The sequence below is a fragment of the Cariama cristata genome, unplaced genomic scaffold (genome assembly GCF_000690535.1).
Source record: "Cariama cristata isolate BGI_N322 unplaced genomic scaffold, ASM69053v1 scaffold5992, whole genome shotgun sequence".
Lineage (NCBI taxonomy): Eukaryota > Metazoa > Chordata > Aves > Cariamiformes > Cariamidae > Cariama > Cariama cristata.
Genome location: NW_009601991.1, coordinates 1 through 14,437, shown reverse-complemented (window position 1 = coordinate 14,437; position 14,437 = coordinate 1). Strand labels below are relative to the sequence as shown.

The 14,437-nt window shown below is 35.9% G+C and overlaps 1 protein-coding gene across 1 annotated transcript; it reads right to left on the bottom strand.

Annotated features, from left to right (window-relative positions):
- Positions 1–354: 354 nt before the first annotated feature.
- Positions 355–13,993, bottom strand: RAD17 (RAD17 homolog (S. pombe); the record flags this gene model as incomplete). Its single annotated transcript, XM_009710657.1, has 12 exons — positions 355–764; positions 3,160–3,217; positions 4,554–4,674; positions 5,423–5,569; positions 6,034–6,180; positions 6,769–6,854; positions 8,353–8,544; positions 11,545–11,656; positions 12,299–12,368; positions 12,453–12,578; positions 12,669–12,721; positions 13,857–13,993. Coding segments are annotated over 12 exons (1,517 nt in total), but the record flags the coding sequence as incomplete, so codon positions are not given.
- Between the last annotated feature and the right edge of the window lie 444 nt (positions 13,994–14,437).

Below are 14,437 nucleotides of genomic sequence, written 5' to 3'. Positions count from 1 at the left end.
TATACTTCAGTCTCTTCTTTCAGAATGGTCAAAAAAATTGCTGTTTGGAAGCTTGAAGGTATGAATTTTAACAAAACCTTCAAATGTTGACAACTTATCAAATGTGTACTGAGGAAGCACACTATACTACGGCAAAGTAAATTAAAATGTGTAAAAAATAAAAATAACTTAAGAGGACACTGCTTATCTACAGTCTCTTTCAAACTAATTTCACTCATCATTTATTATTCTCTTTTTATCAATATAGATTATTTCATGGGTCAGGAAAGGCAAGGAATAGCTTGTAATTTAGTATTCAGCTCAGGTCTGATCCTGCAAAGATAAGAGGAAGCTGAGGACAGCTGTCTCAATGCTGACACAGCATGTTTAGACATGGCCTCCTACCCCACCAAAGTAGCTAAGGCAGTACTTTTGTGCAGACCATACTCTCTTTAGCAAAGGCCTTTGTAGCATCTTAATCTATTCAGGCGAGTCAGTGGTTCATATTTTGTTGTACTCAGTCACTATCATATTCCTCTATCTTCAATTCGTCTTCCTCCATGATTGCTTGAGCTGCAACCGGCTGAGGCTGACTGCAAGGCAGTTCACTTCCACTGCACTGGCTTGAAGACAGAGGGAATTCATCTGTTTCATTCTCATTCGTTCTGTTATTCTCCACCCGCGCAGCCATCTCCATAGCGTGGACATCGGCATGGTCCTCCTCAGAGCTAACAAATAAGTCTGGTATCCCAGGATCTTTATCAGTAAGTGTTTCAAGCTTTAACCTGTAAAATTATTATTGCAATAGTTAAGTTACCACAAAAAAACCTCTGCGCTCGCACATAGTTGCTGCACTAGAAAAGACCAGCCGTGTACCATGTGGGTCACCCTTCTTCACTGGTATTTCATAGTTTTCATATTTTCTGGCAGTAATACCCTCTATCAATCACAGTTAATTCAAGCTATACACATACTGTCCTTACATCACTACCTTCAGTATTATGCTTTTACAGCTCTGCGCACGTCTTCTAGGTACAGATACTTGTGCCCAGACCTCAACACCATACAGCTTATGTGACAGCCTACAGAAGAGAGACGAGCTCCCCTTGGGGAAAGGACTGCCCTACATAGCCTCAAACCACAGCAACAGCGGAACACCACAACGTCTTTGTGCTCCGTCACTTTCCCAGTACCCACTGCTGCTTGAAGTTTCTTCCTTACGGTGACAGTGGTTTTGCTTAGCTTTCCTCATGCACGTGAGCTGCTAACAGTTAAGTTAGTGACAACAGCCCATGGTACGTTAGACCCTTCCCAAGCAAAACTGAAATCCTTTAGGACAGGAAGCAATTTAACTTGAATCAGGGGAAAAAAAAAAAAAGTAGAAATTAAATATTTTCATATTTTATAATTTCTTTTACTATCTGGACTTCTCAATCGTTCTAGTATCTCTCTATCAGTATGTTACCAATGTTCCTTTATTATTTTTCCCACATTATTTATTATACTGGGAATAATAAAAACTTACAGAGTTACTGACAAAAACTCATCCTGACACCAATTCCAGCTGATCAAATACCATGCACTCTCTTCAATACCAGTTTTCTTGCTACAGTACCATTCCCATTCCCTTAATAAATATAATGGAAAATAAATAAAATATTCTTATTTCCATTGAAACAGCTGCACATAAGTTATTTTAAGCACTGCTTAGTAACATAAAATAAATTACTTTCAATTAGGATTCGTGGAGGAAGCAAATGGTTACTAAAATACCTAATTCCTCTATACTTCCTTTCTAAAATAGTGAACAAATGAAAAACAATTACCATGTTTTCAGGAGAAAGTTACCCTTCAGATAAATCTCTAAGAGACAGACACCCAACATATTAACGCAGATAGAAAACGTTTATCTATATTTAAATGTATGCTGCAGACAAAATTAATGGCATAAAGAAGTCTACCATTAATTTGTAAAGTTACAAACATTTTGGCTTAAGATGAGGGAGATTGCAAAAAAATACACCCATTAGGGACGCTTTCCTTTCTTCCTGACTAGCAACCAAAGTGGCTTTTAATACAACTGTTGGGGAACAGAGTGGTTCTTGGGTAATACAGCCTTGACCTTACAGGCGAGCATTTCATAGCTAAACTCTGGCAGCAATACCACAGTGATAAATGAGAGATGCTTTGTTGCAGGCCCTAACAAACTCTCTCTCTTGGTTAAGAGATGAAAGAGTCAGTCTCATTCCAGCTGACTGTGATCGTGATCCTTTATTAGAAACAGACCATCACAATTAAAACTCTTTTTAAATATCAGAGATATCAAAGTTATAGAAATGTAAAGGAGGCTTTACTAGTATAAGTGATGCCTATGATTCAGAAGGCTCACTAGAGTCACAACATACTGTCATGCCACGTCACCCCATGAGCACTATACAATCTGTAACTAGAGCACTACAGTCTCACAGTTGAAATAAAAAGTATTTTTTCAGTATTTAACTTCTAGGACAGAGGAACTTCAGCAGCTCTAGTTTTATTAAAAAATGCATTCTAAACAAAGGTTTACTCGAAGTAGTCCGATAGGCAAAAATTCCACAAAATGAAAACGAGTGCTTCTATTTAATTTCAGAGGAAGCACTGGTTAAAATATTTTGTAGTTCCATAGATATTCAAAGGAAGTAAGAATAATTCCCCATTATACTTTCTTACACCTCTAACACGCCTGTGAACACAGAATGTTCTATCAAACTTCCAGATTAATGCTTTATGTCATGATAAACAACAGGCAAAGCGCACTATACTCTTCGCATCAATTCAGTTTTATTCTCACATAAATGTTTTTTATTGTAAGAAAAACTATTTTATTCAGATCACGCAATGGAGAAACACAGATATGCCTAGGACAGAGCTAATTGATACAATGAAAAAGAAAGCTAAACAAGGAATAAAAGCAAGACTACAGTAAAAATGTTGCTACTAATATTGTAATGATAAATAGATTTGAACTGGAAAAAAGTTTTAACAAGCAAAATATAAGATTATCATGCTGCAAGTGAGGGAAAACGTCACATCACAGATGTACATTGAAGATGTTTCTCTGTGCAAGGGTTCTTTTCTTCCATATATTAAGAAAGGAAGAAAGTCTTACTTTCTTTAAGAAAAGATAGAAGTCAAGTTTACCTCCCAAAATGTCTTTTCAGTGGTAGCCTTCCAACATCTTGGATAAAAGCAATCTGAGCTAAGAACAAAGAATCACCAGTATCACATTGGGTAAATCATAAGGCCTGTACAATTAAACATACTGGAAAACAAATAATTCGTAAGTTTAGTCAAGTATTCCTGTATATATTTGCAATAATTTGGATACCAAAACACTGCATGCGCGTACATGTATTTTTTTTTTTCAAACTGTTTACCACATTCCCATAACGTATTTACAGATTGCCTACACATAAAAAAAGATACCTGACATTCATCAACTGTGTATTTATGATGTAGACTTATTATTTCATAGCCTACAAAATGAATTAATCCTGATGTTAAGGCCTTAATTAAGACATGAAGCCCTTTATTAGAAGTAATTAACATAGCATAAGCAACCCAGCTGTCTAAACAGTAATTTTTGGATTATGTACCATACGAAGCAAATTGTTCCGCACGACCTGTCTGCTATTGGATTACCTCAGGTTACACATTTTTTTAATGCACTGCAAACTTGCATTTTGTTCACTTTACCTGGGAAAGGCTTTTTAAAGCCTTTTAAGTCTGTTGATGTTACTGGAAAGGGACCAGTAAGCAATGAAGATCTAGTTAATATTGCTTACTAGGTTTCCAAACGTCTTCTCACCAAATCCTCTAGTAGATTTAAAAGAAGCCCTAAGCCTAAGAGAACAACTTAATTAGTAAAGCCTGATAAATAATTAATGAATAGGAAGCAGGGAGAGAAGTATGAGGTAATAGTTAACTCTTGCACTGGAAAAAAGTTGCCAAAACAGTTCTGTGAAGATCTGTGCTAGGACCTGGGCTATCCAGTACGTTCGTAAACATAACCCTGTGAAAAAAGGGAGTGAAGAGTGAGATGAGCAAGTTTGCCAATGCCACCCAGTTAGACAAGCTAGTAAGGATGTAAGCAAACAGAAGAACTGTGCAAGGACCTTACAAGACCAAGTGAGAGGATGAACACGATGAAATTCAAAAGTACACAGGTATCAGAAATCCACGCAGTAAAAAAAGGGAAAAATTATTTCAAACACTCCAACACGAGGACCTCACCTTACACGTTTATAAAGCATCATATAAGCCTCACTCCTGCCAAGACAGATACTTACTTCAGCTCCTTCAGTGACAGAAGTTTTAAAAATTTCCTTGATGTTGTTTCAAACCTAAGAGGACAGCTTTAATTTTGGCTATGTTACTAGAAACATTTCTGGATATCAGCTATATGCATTTACTGTAAGCATTTTTTTTTACTGATGCAAAAGCACAGATAGTACTGACGTTTTGGGTTACAAAATTTTTCAGTATGCTTTAATTACCGAAAAAGAGTCCAAGAATAAGAGTTACACCCATCTTACCTTGGTTTCTCATTGGATTTGCTAACATAGCAAGATAAGGCAATAGTTCTGTCTGAAGACACTCGGATGGTAAACAGAAGCTTGAAAAGAGAGATTTTGCAGCAAGGCAATTTTCTTTATACTGTAAGAGTTGGAGGAAAAAGGAACACAAGTAAAATAAAAAAATGGTAAATCATTATTAATGTAGATATTCTGTACCGTAAAGACAGACTTTGTTCTTGGCTGCTGGATGACTATACACAAGCTATTGAAAAATGAGACCAGAAAAAAAGATAAGCAGTTAAAAGTTAACATATACAGATCATAAAAATGGTAAATTCCTTCATTTTTGCTGGGCATTAAAGTTTCCAGAAAATATTTATCCCTTCATTATAGAATTCCCCACCCATCCAGGCCAATTTTTTTGCCAGATACAGCAAGAGAAGTGTAAGTTCAAATGTAAAAAACTGCCAAGAGCTTTCGTATCTCATGAACAAGCTATTTCTGATAAGAACATGAAACATATAAGCAGTAATTACACAACAGTTTAACGTGACTTAAACTGCACAAAAACTTAAACTTACTCTTAGGAATACTTCATAGTATTTCAACACTAATTGTGTTTACATAAACTTAGGATTAAGACTCTCCCAGCAGTATGTCAACTTGGACACAGGAATCAGACTTTGTCAGAGGCCTCCAATTTATTTTTCCATTGAAGGAACAATACAAATGCAACTCTTCAAGCAAGTGCTTTTCTGAAGTAGCTTATATCAAAATAGGATATTTGACAAGTTCAGCACTGTAACCAAATCTCATCTATACCACTCAACTGTCATACCTTACTAAAAAAAAAAAAAAAAAGTTAAATAAATAAATAAAGCATTTACCTTTTTATTGATAAAGAACCACTGGGGTTTATGTAAAGGCCGGAAGCCCATCCCTCCTTGGTGGTGGGCAAAGGCTCTAGACATATTTGAATGTATCACCCCTCGGGTAGCTACAGATGCACTGTATTTTTCCATCACAAGCCATGTCTAAGAGAGAAATAGGGCATCATGTGAACTCAAAGTCTCTGTACAGTGTGTCTCATTTCAACTAACACACTCTGTAATTGCAGTGACATGACATGCCCAGAATATGTTTAGATTAGCCTGAAACTTTTACTCAAAGCAGCTGAATGAAAAAGCTAGCTTATTTACTTCAGGGAAAAGGCATACAGACTCCAACATATTTTTAGCATAAATACGTTTGACTTAAAAATACTTTGTAGGCTGTTTTACAAACACTATAACCCACTATAACAAAATACTGACAGAAGTTGGACAAAAACTTGGACCTGCATCTCTTATATAGTTGATGTACTTCAGCAGTCATTAACAACTGTCACCTACACTGTAAGTTTGAAGTAAATATTCATAAACACTTAGAGAAAAGTCTATAAGCTCGATGTCAGAGTATTAAAAAAAAAAGTATGCCTGTATAAAAAGATGACACTTACACTCCAATTACTGCAAAGGACATCAGCAGTGCTCAAATATTCACTGGCTCTCACTACATCATCTACATCAGAAAAAAAGTCTACATAGTTCTGGTGAAGGTACAAATTAAACATGCTTCCAGACATATGCGATTTTTCCACAATATCCTATTAGGAAAAAAAAAAGTTCAAGTTTTACACAGTGTATAAGGAAAAGCATCCTATAAAAGTTATGATACATTTAGATGGTTAGGGAGCTGGCACACATGAACCACAAAGTGATGCGTATATACAAAAGGGAGGTTGGTTGCCCTCCCAGAGAAGGCTAACTGTGGGGATGGAGGGGCAGAAGCCATTGCTGTCTTGAACTCTCTTAATGGGTGGTAACAGTAAAGCGAACTCAGGCTCCTCTTGGCAATGCACAGCAAAAGGATGAGAGGTAACAATCACAGGCTGCAGCAAGGGAAAGTCCACCTTCCACCACAAGTCAGTCAGTGAGGACAGAGAATCGCTATCCTTGGAGATACTCAAAACTCGACATATCAAGAGCCTGGGAACCTATCTACCTTTGAAGTTACCCTCCAGAGGTCCCTTTCAGATTAATTATTCTACAACTTAGACAGACTGAATAAACATATATTAAGATCAGTGACAAAGCCACTGTGCTTAAGAATTTGCATCAGTCACTTAAGAGTTTGTTTTCTTTTCTTTTCTTTTTCAAACCAAACTGGAATCAAGTAGTTATGGCAGATGTACCTCAGGCTGAATAAGCAAGGTGTCTCGATGGTATTCTGATAAGTGAGCAGGCAGCTGAGGAAATTCCGATTCTGACACTGGTTTTCCTAAAAAGGTTTTTACAATCTTTAGTATTGTAGTATCAGAAATGTTGTTACATTTCTGCATATAATCATAAAAGCCAGAAGAAGACACACATTTCATATTAAATATTCAAAATCAGAATAAAAATTAGATAGGAGCAAGAACAGACATGTATAACTGCATGAATAGTAGTTTTCACATATACTGAGCATCATTTTTAGCAACTGACATCTCTACCAGCAACTAGACTACACCATTTTCAGTTCCCAGAAAGCTACTGATACAGGCATAAGTATTTAATTATATAGTCAATATTACATGGTCAACAACATGTAATTAGTAACATTACACTTTATAAAACAAATTTCATCTCATTATTTTCATATTCCCTTATCTCACTATTTCTCCTCAGTTGATTTTGGAATGGACACAGTGAATTATTACCAAAATGTGGACAGCCAATGGCATTATGGATCCTGATTTAGTTAAGTACAGACAGTGTTAGTTAACTAAGTATCAAACGCTTACGAACTATAGTTTTTAAATGTTAAAAAAACAGTACTGTAACCACACACAGGCAGCAGATAGTTCTATAAATTTACAGAACTGGAGTGTATAAAAAGTAGAACTTTCAGTAGTAGTAAGGTGGAAAGTATTTTGGAGAGGTGGAAAGGGAGATAGGCTATGACAGAGAAGTGGAAGAGGTTTTCAAGTCAGAAAGGAGAGAGCACGTATGTCTGTTAAAGGGAAACAAAGACTTGAGATAAAGAGTAGGGAGAAAATGACAGCAGATGCACAAATAAGGGAGGCAGTAGCTATGAGGTTGCAGGGCTGTTCTGTAACTTTTACGAATACAGATGTGAACAGAACATAACCATACAACAATGTATAATTTTGCACAAAAGCAAAATTTGCTTTTGTACACCTGTCCCATCCATAGCCTCCTGTGGGTGCGACCCCTCTTCCACCTCCCCACATGCAGAGCACAAGGGAGCCCGAAAGGAACAAGCACACACCCATGGGCCTTTCTGCAGAACAGTCCCACCTCTACCCCAGCAACAACTACAGATATCAAGCACCATCAACTGTGAACGCAGGCACTGCCTGAAAAACCTGCAGTTACCTTCAGAAACTGCAGTTACTTAGGAAAACTTACCTGAAGGAAAATCTACTGAAAGGAGAAGTAATTCTGTTCTAGCCAAACCAGGACAACAAAGCAACAAATGTGCTGGCTATCTGTCTAGCTTTGTGTGCATGACAGCATGTGGACCTAATGCAACTAGAGTTATGTAATTTTATTACATACATGTAGTACTTCTTAATGAAACATTTATTTAACCTAATAGATACAGACAGCTGCAATCTCAGTTACCACAAAACTTTTATTCCTGTTTTTATACTGTTATTAATGACCAAACATGTGACTTAGAAGTCACCCTAAGCTTTACTTTAGCAAATCTCGCTATCAGCAGCCAACATGCTTTGCCTATTGAAACTAAGAATAAGTCAAAGTTTTCTTACTTTTGCAGTAAATTATTTTCCCCAGAGCATGGAAAAGAAAGATGGAAGCGTCTTTGCCACCAATAGCTTGTATCTCTTGGTCTTCTGAAGTATTAGATTTACTTTTCATTCTTACTTTAGATACTGCCGCTGCTCCACATTTTAGTGTGGAGCTCCTTTTCTTTGACCAAAAGTCCTTCTCCAATGAGCAGTCTATCAATAAAAGCAAAAATACAATCAGGATAAAGTACACGAATCCAAAAGTTTTCTATTGTATTGCTACTGCTAAGGTTCTAAACAAACAAATAATAATAATTAAAAAAAGAAGAGGAAAAGGCTGTATAAACAGGGGCACTAAGAGAAAACTCATTCATAGGAAGACAACTCAGTCACCTAAACTAGTATGCTTCATTCCACTTCTGTCCCTTAAGCTACAGCTAAGGTGTCAAGAACTTTTTTGAATATTAAGTATCTGTCTTTAAAAAAAGCTACCATTCTTGCTTATTCATTCTAGTTCTGATGCATCCCCAACTTGCCTTTCTTAAAAATGTCTTTAAAAAGTACAAGTGCAAATATATGCAAATATTTCAGTTACATTCTGTTCACTTATCAATTTATCTTCAACTTGCATTATTTGTATAAATCCCCTCACCGAAATATACGGCAGCAAAGAAAACTCTTCATTTAGGTGATTCTTCCAACAGCCTACTAATTTCCACAATGTTTTGAGCTCCAAGGAATAAAATCCTTCTTCTACTCTAATTTAAAACTCAAAAACTTTCACTCACGATTTGATTTAGTGTCAGGTGAATGCTCCTTACCGAGCTAAGAGAACTTATCCTTTAAGTATTCATCTTTCTTTCCTCCCACAGTTACCATGGATCCATTTTACCCATTAACACTACTACAAAATGAATGTATTGACTGTGTTTACACATACACATAGGTGAAGAAAGAAATTATATATACATATTTATGTGTATATATATGTAAAAACTCATACTGCTTTCTCAGGAGATCAACAAAGAGGTGAGGTGTCTCCAAAATTTACAAAATATCACTGGCTGCCAATCATTTACCTAACTGAAATACCTGAACAACTAAAAAAATTCTATTCAACATGAAGGTAGCTCTTCTCAATCTGTTAGACAAAATGCAAGAAGAGAATGTTCAGTGTCGTATGACTTGAGTACATGATTCTGAGATGTCACGTACAGAAGCTGTCAAGCCATATGCCTTTGTTTTCTCCCAAGTTCTCTTTATAACTGTCATGTTTTAACATTTCCAAGGTAATTTATTAAAAATCATACTAACTGGTCTTGTTAAGACTATTTAGATTTTCTAGAGTATGTAGAAGCTAATTACCATCCAGTAGTGAGCTAATGCAAACTTTTCTCAGGTATCAACAACCTACTATTTATTAACTTAATGGTATTATCATCAAAATGGTTTTACTAAGAGGAATTCTGTATTTTTCTGATTAACAGAGAACAATACAAACTTAGTATACTAGAAGAGCACATCAGAAGAATTTAGTTTCCATGTTTGCAAGTTAAACCTAGAAACTTTACTCTCTCCCTCACGTAATTTAACAAACACAGTTAAGTTAATTTCAATATGCTTTAAAACTCGAACTACAGCACTGCCTCTTATAACAAGTACTTGAAACTACATTTAATCCTGTATTCCATGAGTACATTTTCTACTTGCAAGGTGGACGCAAGAGAAAACAAGTAAAAGCAACAAGATCATTGCTAGCTTTATGACATACCGCAGAAGACAACTGTTGAGTTCACTTCCTTATTTCTAGGTTGAATATAAGTGCTGGCACCACCTAACGGTTCTTAAAATGAACTGGACATGCCAGAATACTGCTTTTAAATATCATAGATTATGTAACTCACATACATTGGTTTCTTAAAAATTACTGACCTCCAATGCTTATAAAAGACTTGACAATTATTTCTCTGTTTTCTTTAAATGTTGGAACATTTAAAATAATCCCAAACTAAATTTGATTTGAGCATTTTCCAAGTACTTTGAAGACTACTAAAATACTGAACTTCGAAGTTACTCTATAATACACTCAGTAACTTCATAGTAGGTCATGCCACTTCACAGCTTTTCAATTTAGGAACTCCAAGGCAAAAATCAAGCATTACAGAAATGCAGTATACGAAGTCAATGGGCTACTTCAGAAATGCTTTAAGGGTAGAGATAAGGACATGGAAAAGTGTAGGAATCAAGCAATGAAAATAATCCTTTCAAATTAAGGTTGTGTCATGAAAGCTTTGAACAGTAAACACACACCAATAGCAAAGACATCAAGAAGAAAAGAGACATTTAATTACATTACATCAACACATACATAGCTGTCATGGTTTTACCCCAGCTGGCAACTAAGCACCACACAGCCACTCACTCACTCCCCATCCCAATGGGATGGGAGAGAACTGGAAGTGTAAAAGTAAGAAAACTTGTGGGTTGAGATAAGAACAGTTTAATAACTGAAATTAAATAAATTATAATAATAATAAAAAATTGTAATTAGAAGGAAAAGAGAAAGAAATAAAACCCAAGAAAAACAATGAAAATAAAACCCAAATGAAAAACAATTGCTCACCACCTGCCGACCAATGCCCACTGAGTTCCCGAGCAGTGGCTCCCCCACGAGCTTTCTCCCTAGTTTATATGCTGAGCATGACACCATATGGTGTGGAATATCCCTTTAGTCACTTGGGCTCAGCTGTCCTGGCTGCCTGCCCTCCCAGCTTCTTGTGAACACCCAGCCTCCTTGCTGGCAGGGCAGCACGAGAAGCTGCCAAGTCCTTTACTTACTGTAAGCACTGCTGAGCAACAACTAAAACATGAACGTGTTATCAACATTATTTTCATCTTAAATGCAAAACACAGAACTATACCAGCGACTAGGAAGAAAATTAACTCTCTCCGATCTGAAACCGGGACAGTAGCAGATATTACCCAGTTTTAAGACTACATATAATCGTCATGAAATAGAATGCTTTCAGCTTAAAAAACAAACAAACAAACCAACCCACCAAAATTTGTGCCTTTTATTCCTGCTCTGGAGCAGCGTGTCAAAAATGTTTTGCACAGCTCACTTACCTGTGCTGCAACAATGAACAGAACAGAACACCTTTACAGCAGAAATGGTCAAAATGTCACTCCTTTAACAAAGTCATAGGTATTTACCTTTCATAGAAGAAAACTGAAGACTGTTTATTGCACTTCTTATATCACCTGAACAACCTCGGCAAAGCAACTCCAGAGAAGTTCTATCAAGAGCATAATTCTTTTCTCTGTTCTACAAGGAAAAGCAACATTCAAAGTAGTAAAAAAAGTATGAAAATGAGTATTTGAATATTATTCTGGCTGTAGGGATCCACCTCTGATACACACAATAAACAGACTACATCAGTATTCACCATGTGCTCAAACCATGTAATACTGCTAACTTTAAAACACTGAATCCATTTAAGCACATTGCTGCATTTTATATAGCAATACTAAAGAGAATAACGTATGTATTTCTTTGCAAGGTGTCACTCAATATTAGACTGGGTTGTAATCAAAACAGTTTGGGAATAATACAGGATTTAGGTTCAGAACCTCTTCTGGCCTTGCTGCTTACAATGAAAATTACTTCTATTTTTACTATTTGTTTCATATATATATAGTTTCTGTAATAGGCAGAAGAAGTTTCAGAAGTAATTTTGAAGACTTAGACCAAGGATCAGGTGGAACTAATCTTAAAAACAAGATACTTTCCAGTTTGTTCCTCGTTTTCTGTTGGAGGTGATGGGTAGGGGTTTTTCAGGGGTGTGGGGCTCTGCTGTCAAAGATCAAACAAATACAGTAATCAATATAAATAACGTATTTCAGATATAAAAGTCTGAAATCTTTTGGTCCTAGCACTGCACAGAAGTTATCACTTTTGACAACTTACCACACTAGCTTCTGTTGCAGCTATTCGATTAAGAACTTTCATCATATTTGTTGGTGCAACAGGCTTGAAACTGTTGAATTTCATTTAAAAAAAATTAATTAGTTTCTCACCTCATTTATTTCAATTAAGTTTTAACAAGATAAAAAGATCTTACCTAATATTGGATATACACAACTCCTCTAGAATTTCCGTTGGGAACAGTAACCTCTGGTTCCTGTCTCCACTGAAGTTGTCCGAGATTATAAATATAAGGGGACATCTACTGGTACGAACAAACCTCCTAAATTGAAAAATAAGCAAGTATGAAGAATCAAACTCCAGTTTACTGTAAGTGGCTAAACTAATCATTAAAAACTTATTTGCCACTGACCTGAGAATTTCATGTAGACTGCTAGGGTCTCGATAGAATTGGTTAGGTATGTCCTATTCAAAACAAATGAATTGCTGTCATTACATTCAGATGTAAATATTCTCTCCCACAGACTGACTGTTAGGGCACACTACGTTGCTACACTTTTTTTTCTCCCTAGTTAGCTTGCTTTCAACTAAATTTGAATGCAGTTAACACTGAAGATAACCAGGGGGAAAAAAACAAAGAAAAAAATCCAAAGCGTAATATTTTTTCTTTCATTATGGAAAACAATTATCTAAAAAGAAACATTTTCTTTCTGTCTTGGTTTCCTACGAAACAGACCCGGGTGATTACACTGCCTGCTAGACAGAGTTTTACTCAAGAGGATAAATGCTCAAGGTCGCAACTCCACTGAGGAAGAGGGCCGGATATATTACTTGAGATATGAGAGGATCTATACAAGAAAGTGACTTTATAAAGAGAAGTCACAGAAAACTATACTTCCTAAATTCTACAGTACATCACATTACTCAGCTAGAATTTTTGTCTCATCTATTCTTTTTCTTGAAAGTCTACAGACAACTGGACTATCATGTTATAAAATTCCTCTGAGAAATAATGAAAAGCTCAGAAAGAAAATGCTATTAAAACACATCCTGAATAAGTAATAATAGTGTCTTCTCCTGTACCACTCATTATGGTTTACAAACCCTCAGAGTTCACACCTCTGCCCTAAATAATGCTCCCTGTGTAAGATTTTTTTTAATGCTAAATTTCAAATGCTTTCTGATTGTGTTAATTCTCACGTTATCTTCTACACTCTCCTGCATCCTTACGTAACAGGAACAGTGGGGTTTTTTTCCCCTCTTCCTGTTTATACATACGTATATTTCTACAAATCTAATCACACAGACACATGGGTATGACTTTTCAATATCGTTTTGATCTACTTTTTGATACTCTATCACTTACTTCTGTACACAAACCAATCTGCAATTTCTGCCTGACTATTATCTTATATATTTAACTACAGGTAGAACTTGGTTCTAGGCTGCTATAGAGACTCAAAAAGCAATAAAGAACTCATCTGCAGTAAAGCAGAGTAACTTTTGGTAACACTAATCCACCAGCTGAAGATAGCTAGCATGTCACTATTATAATAAAAGATACCGGTTTTAAAACAAGATTTCACAGGTTTTCACTTACTTCAATAAGAATAAGCTTTTTATCATTTTCTGAGGACTCCCCAAGCATCTGAAGTTTGTTATACTTATTTGCTCTTAACAGAAAATCTTGAAAGAGAACTGCTTGGGTCTGACTTGGAAGCATATGAAAATTTGAGTCTGAAAAAGAAAACTAATTAAAAATACATATTCTATATTATACTGAGTAGAATATAAATACCCACAAGAAGTAATACCCGTCCATGCTACTTCTGAGAGTAGCCATTGAACACCAGCAGCTAAGCCCTTTAGGAAACACATGACAAATACAAAAGAATTTTTAAAGGGCAGAATTCAGTTGAGGACCCAGATGAATACAGGCTTACCTATTTTTATTTAGTTGGCTCAAATGATATCCAGGCTATTACATAGTTCTCTATACTGATTTCAATTGCAAATTCTTTCAGAGCAAACACTGTAAAAAAACTAAATCCCTTTCCAGATAAAAGCAAAAGAAAAATTCTTATTAAACACTAAGGATCTGACTTGCATGGATGTGGATCTGGCTTCATATGTGACAGGCATAAAAGAATAAAAAATACAGAATATCAAAATCACAAAAGT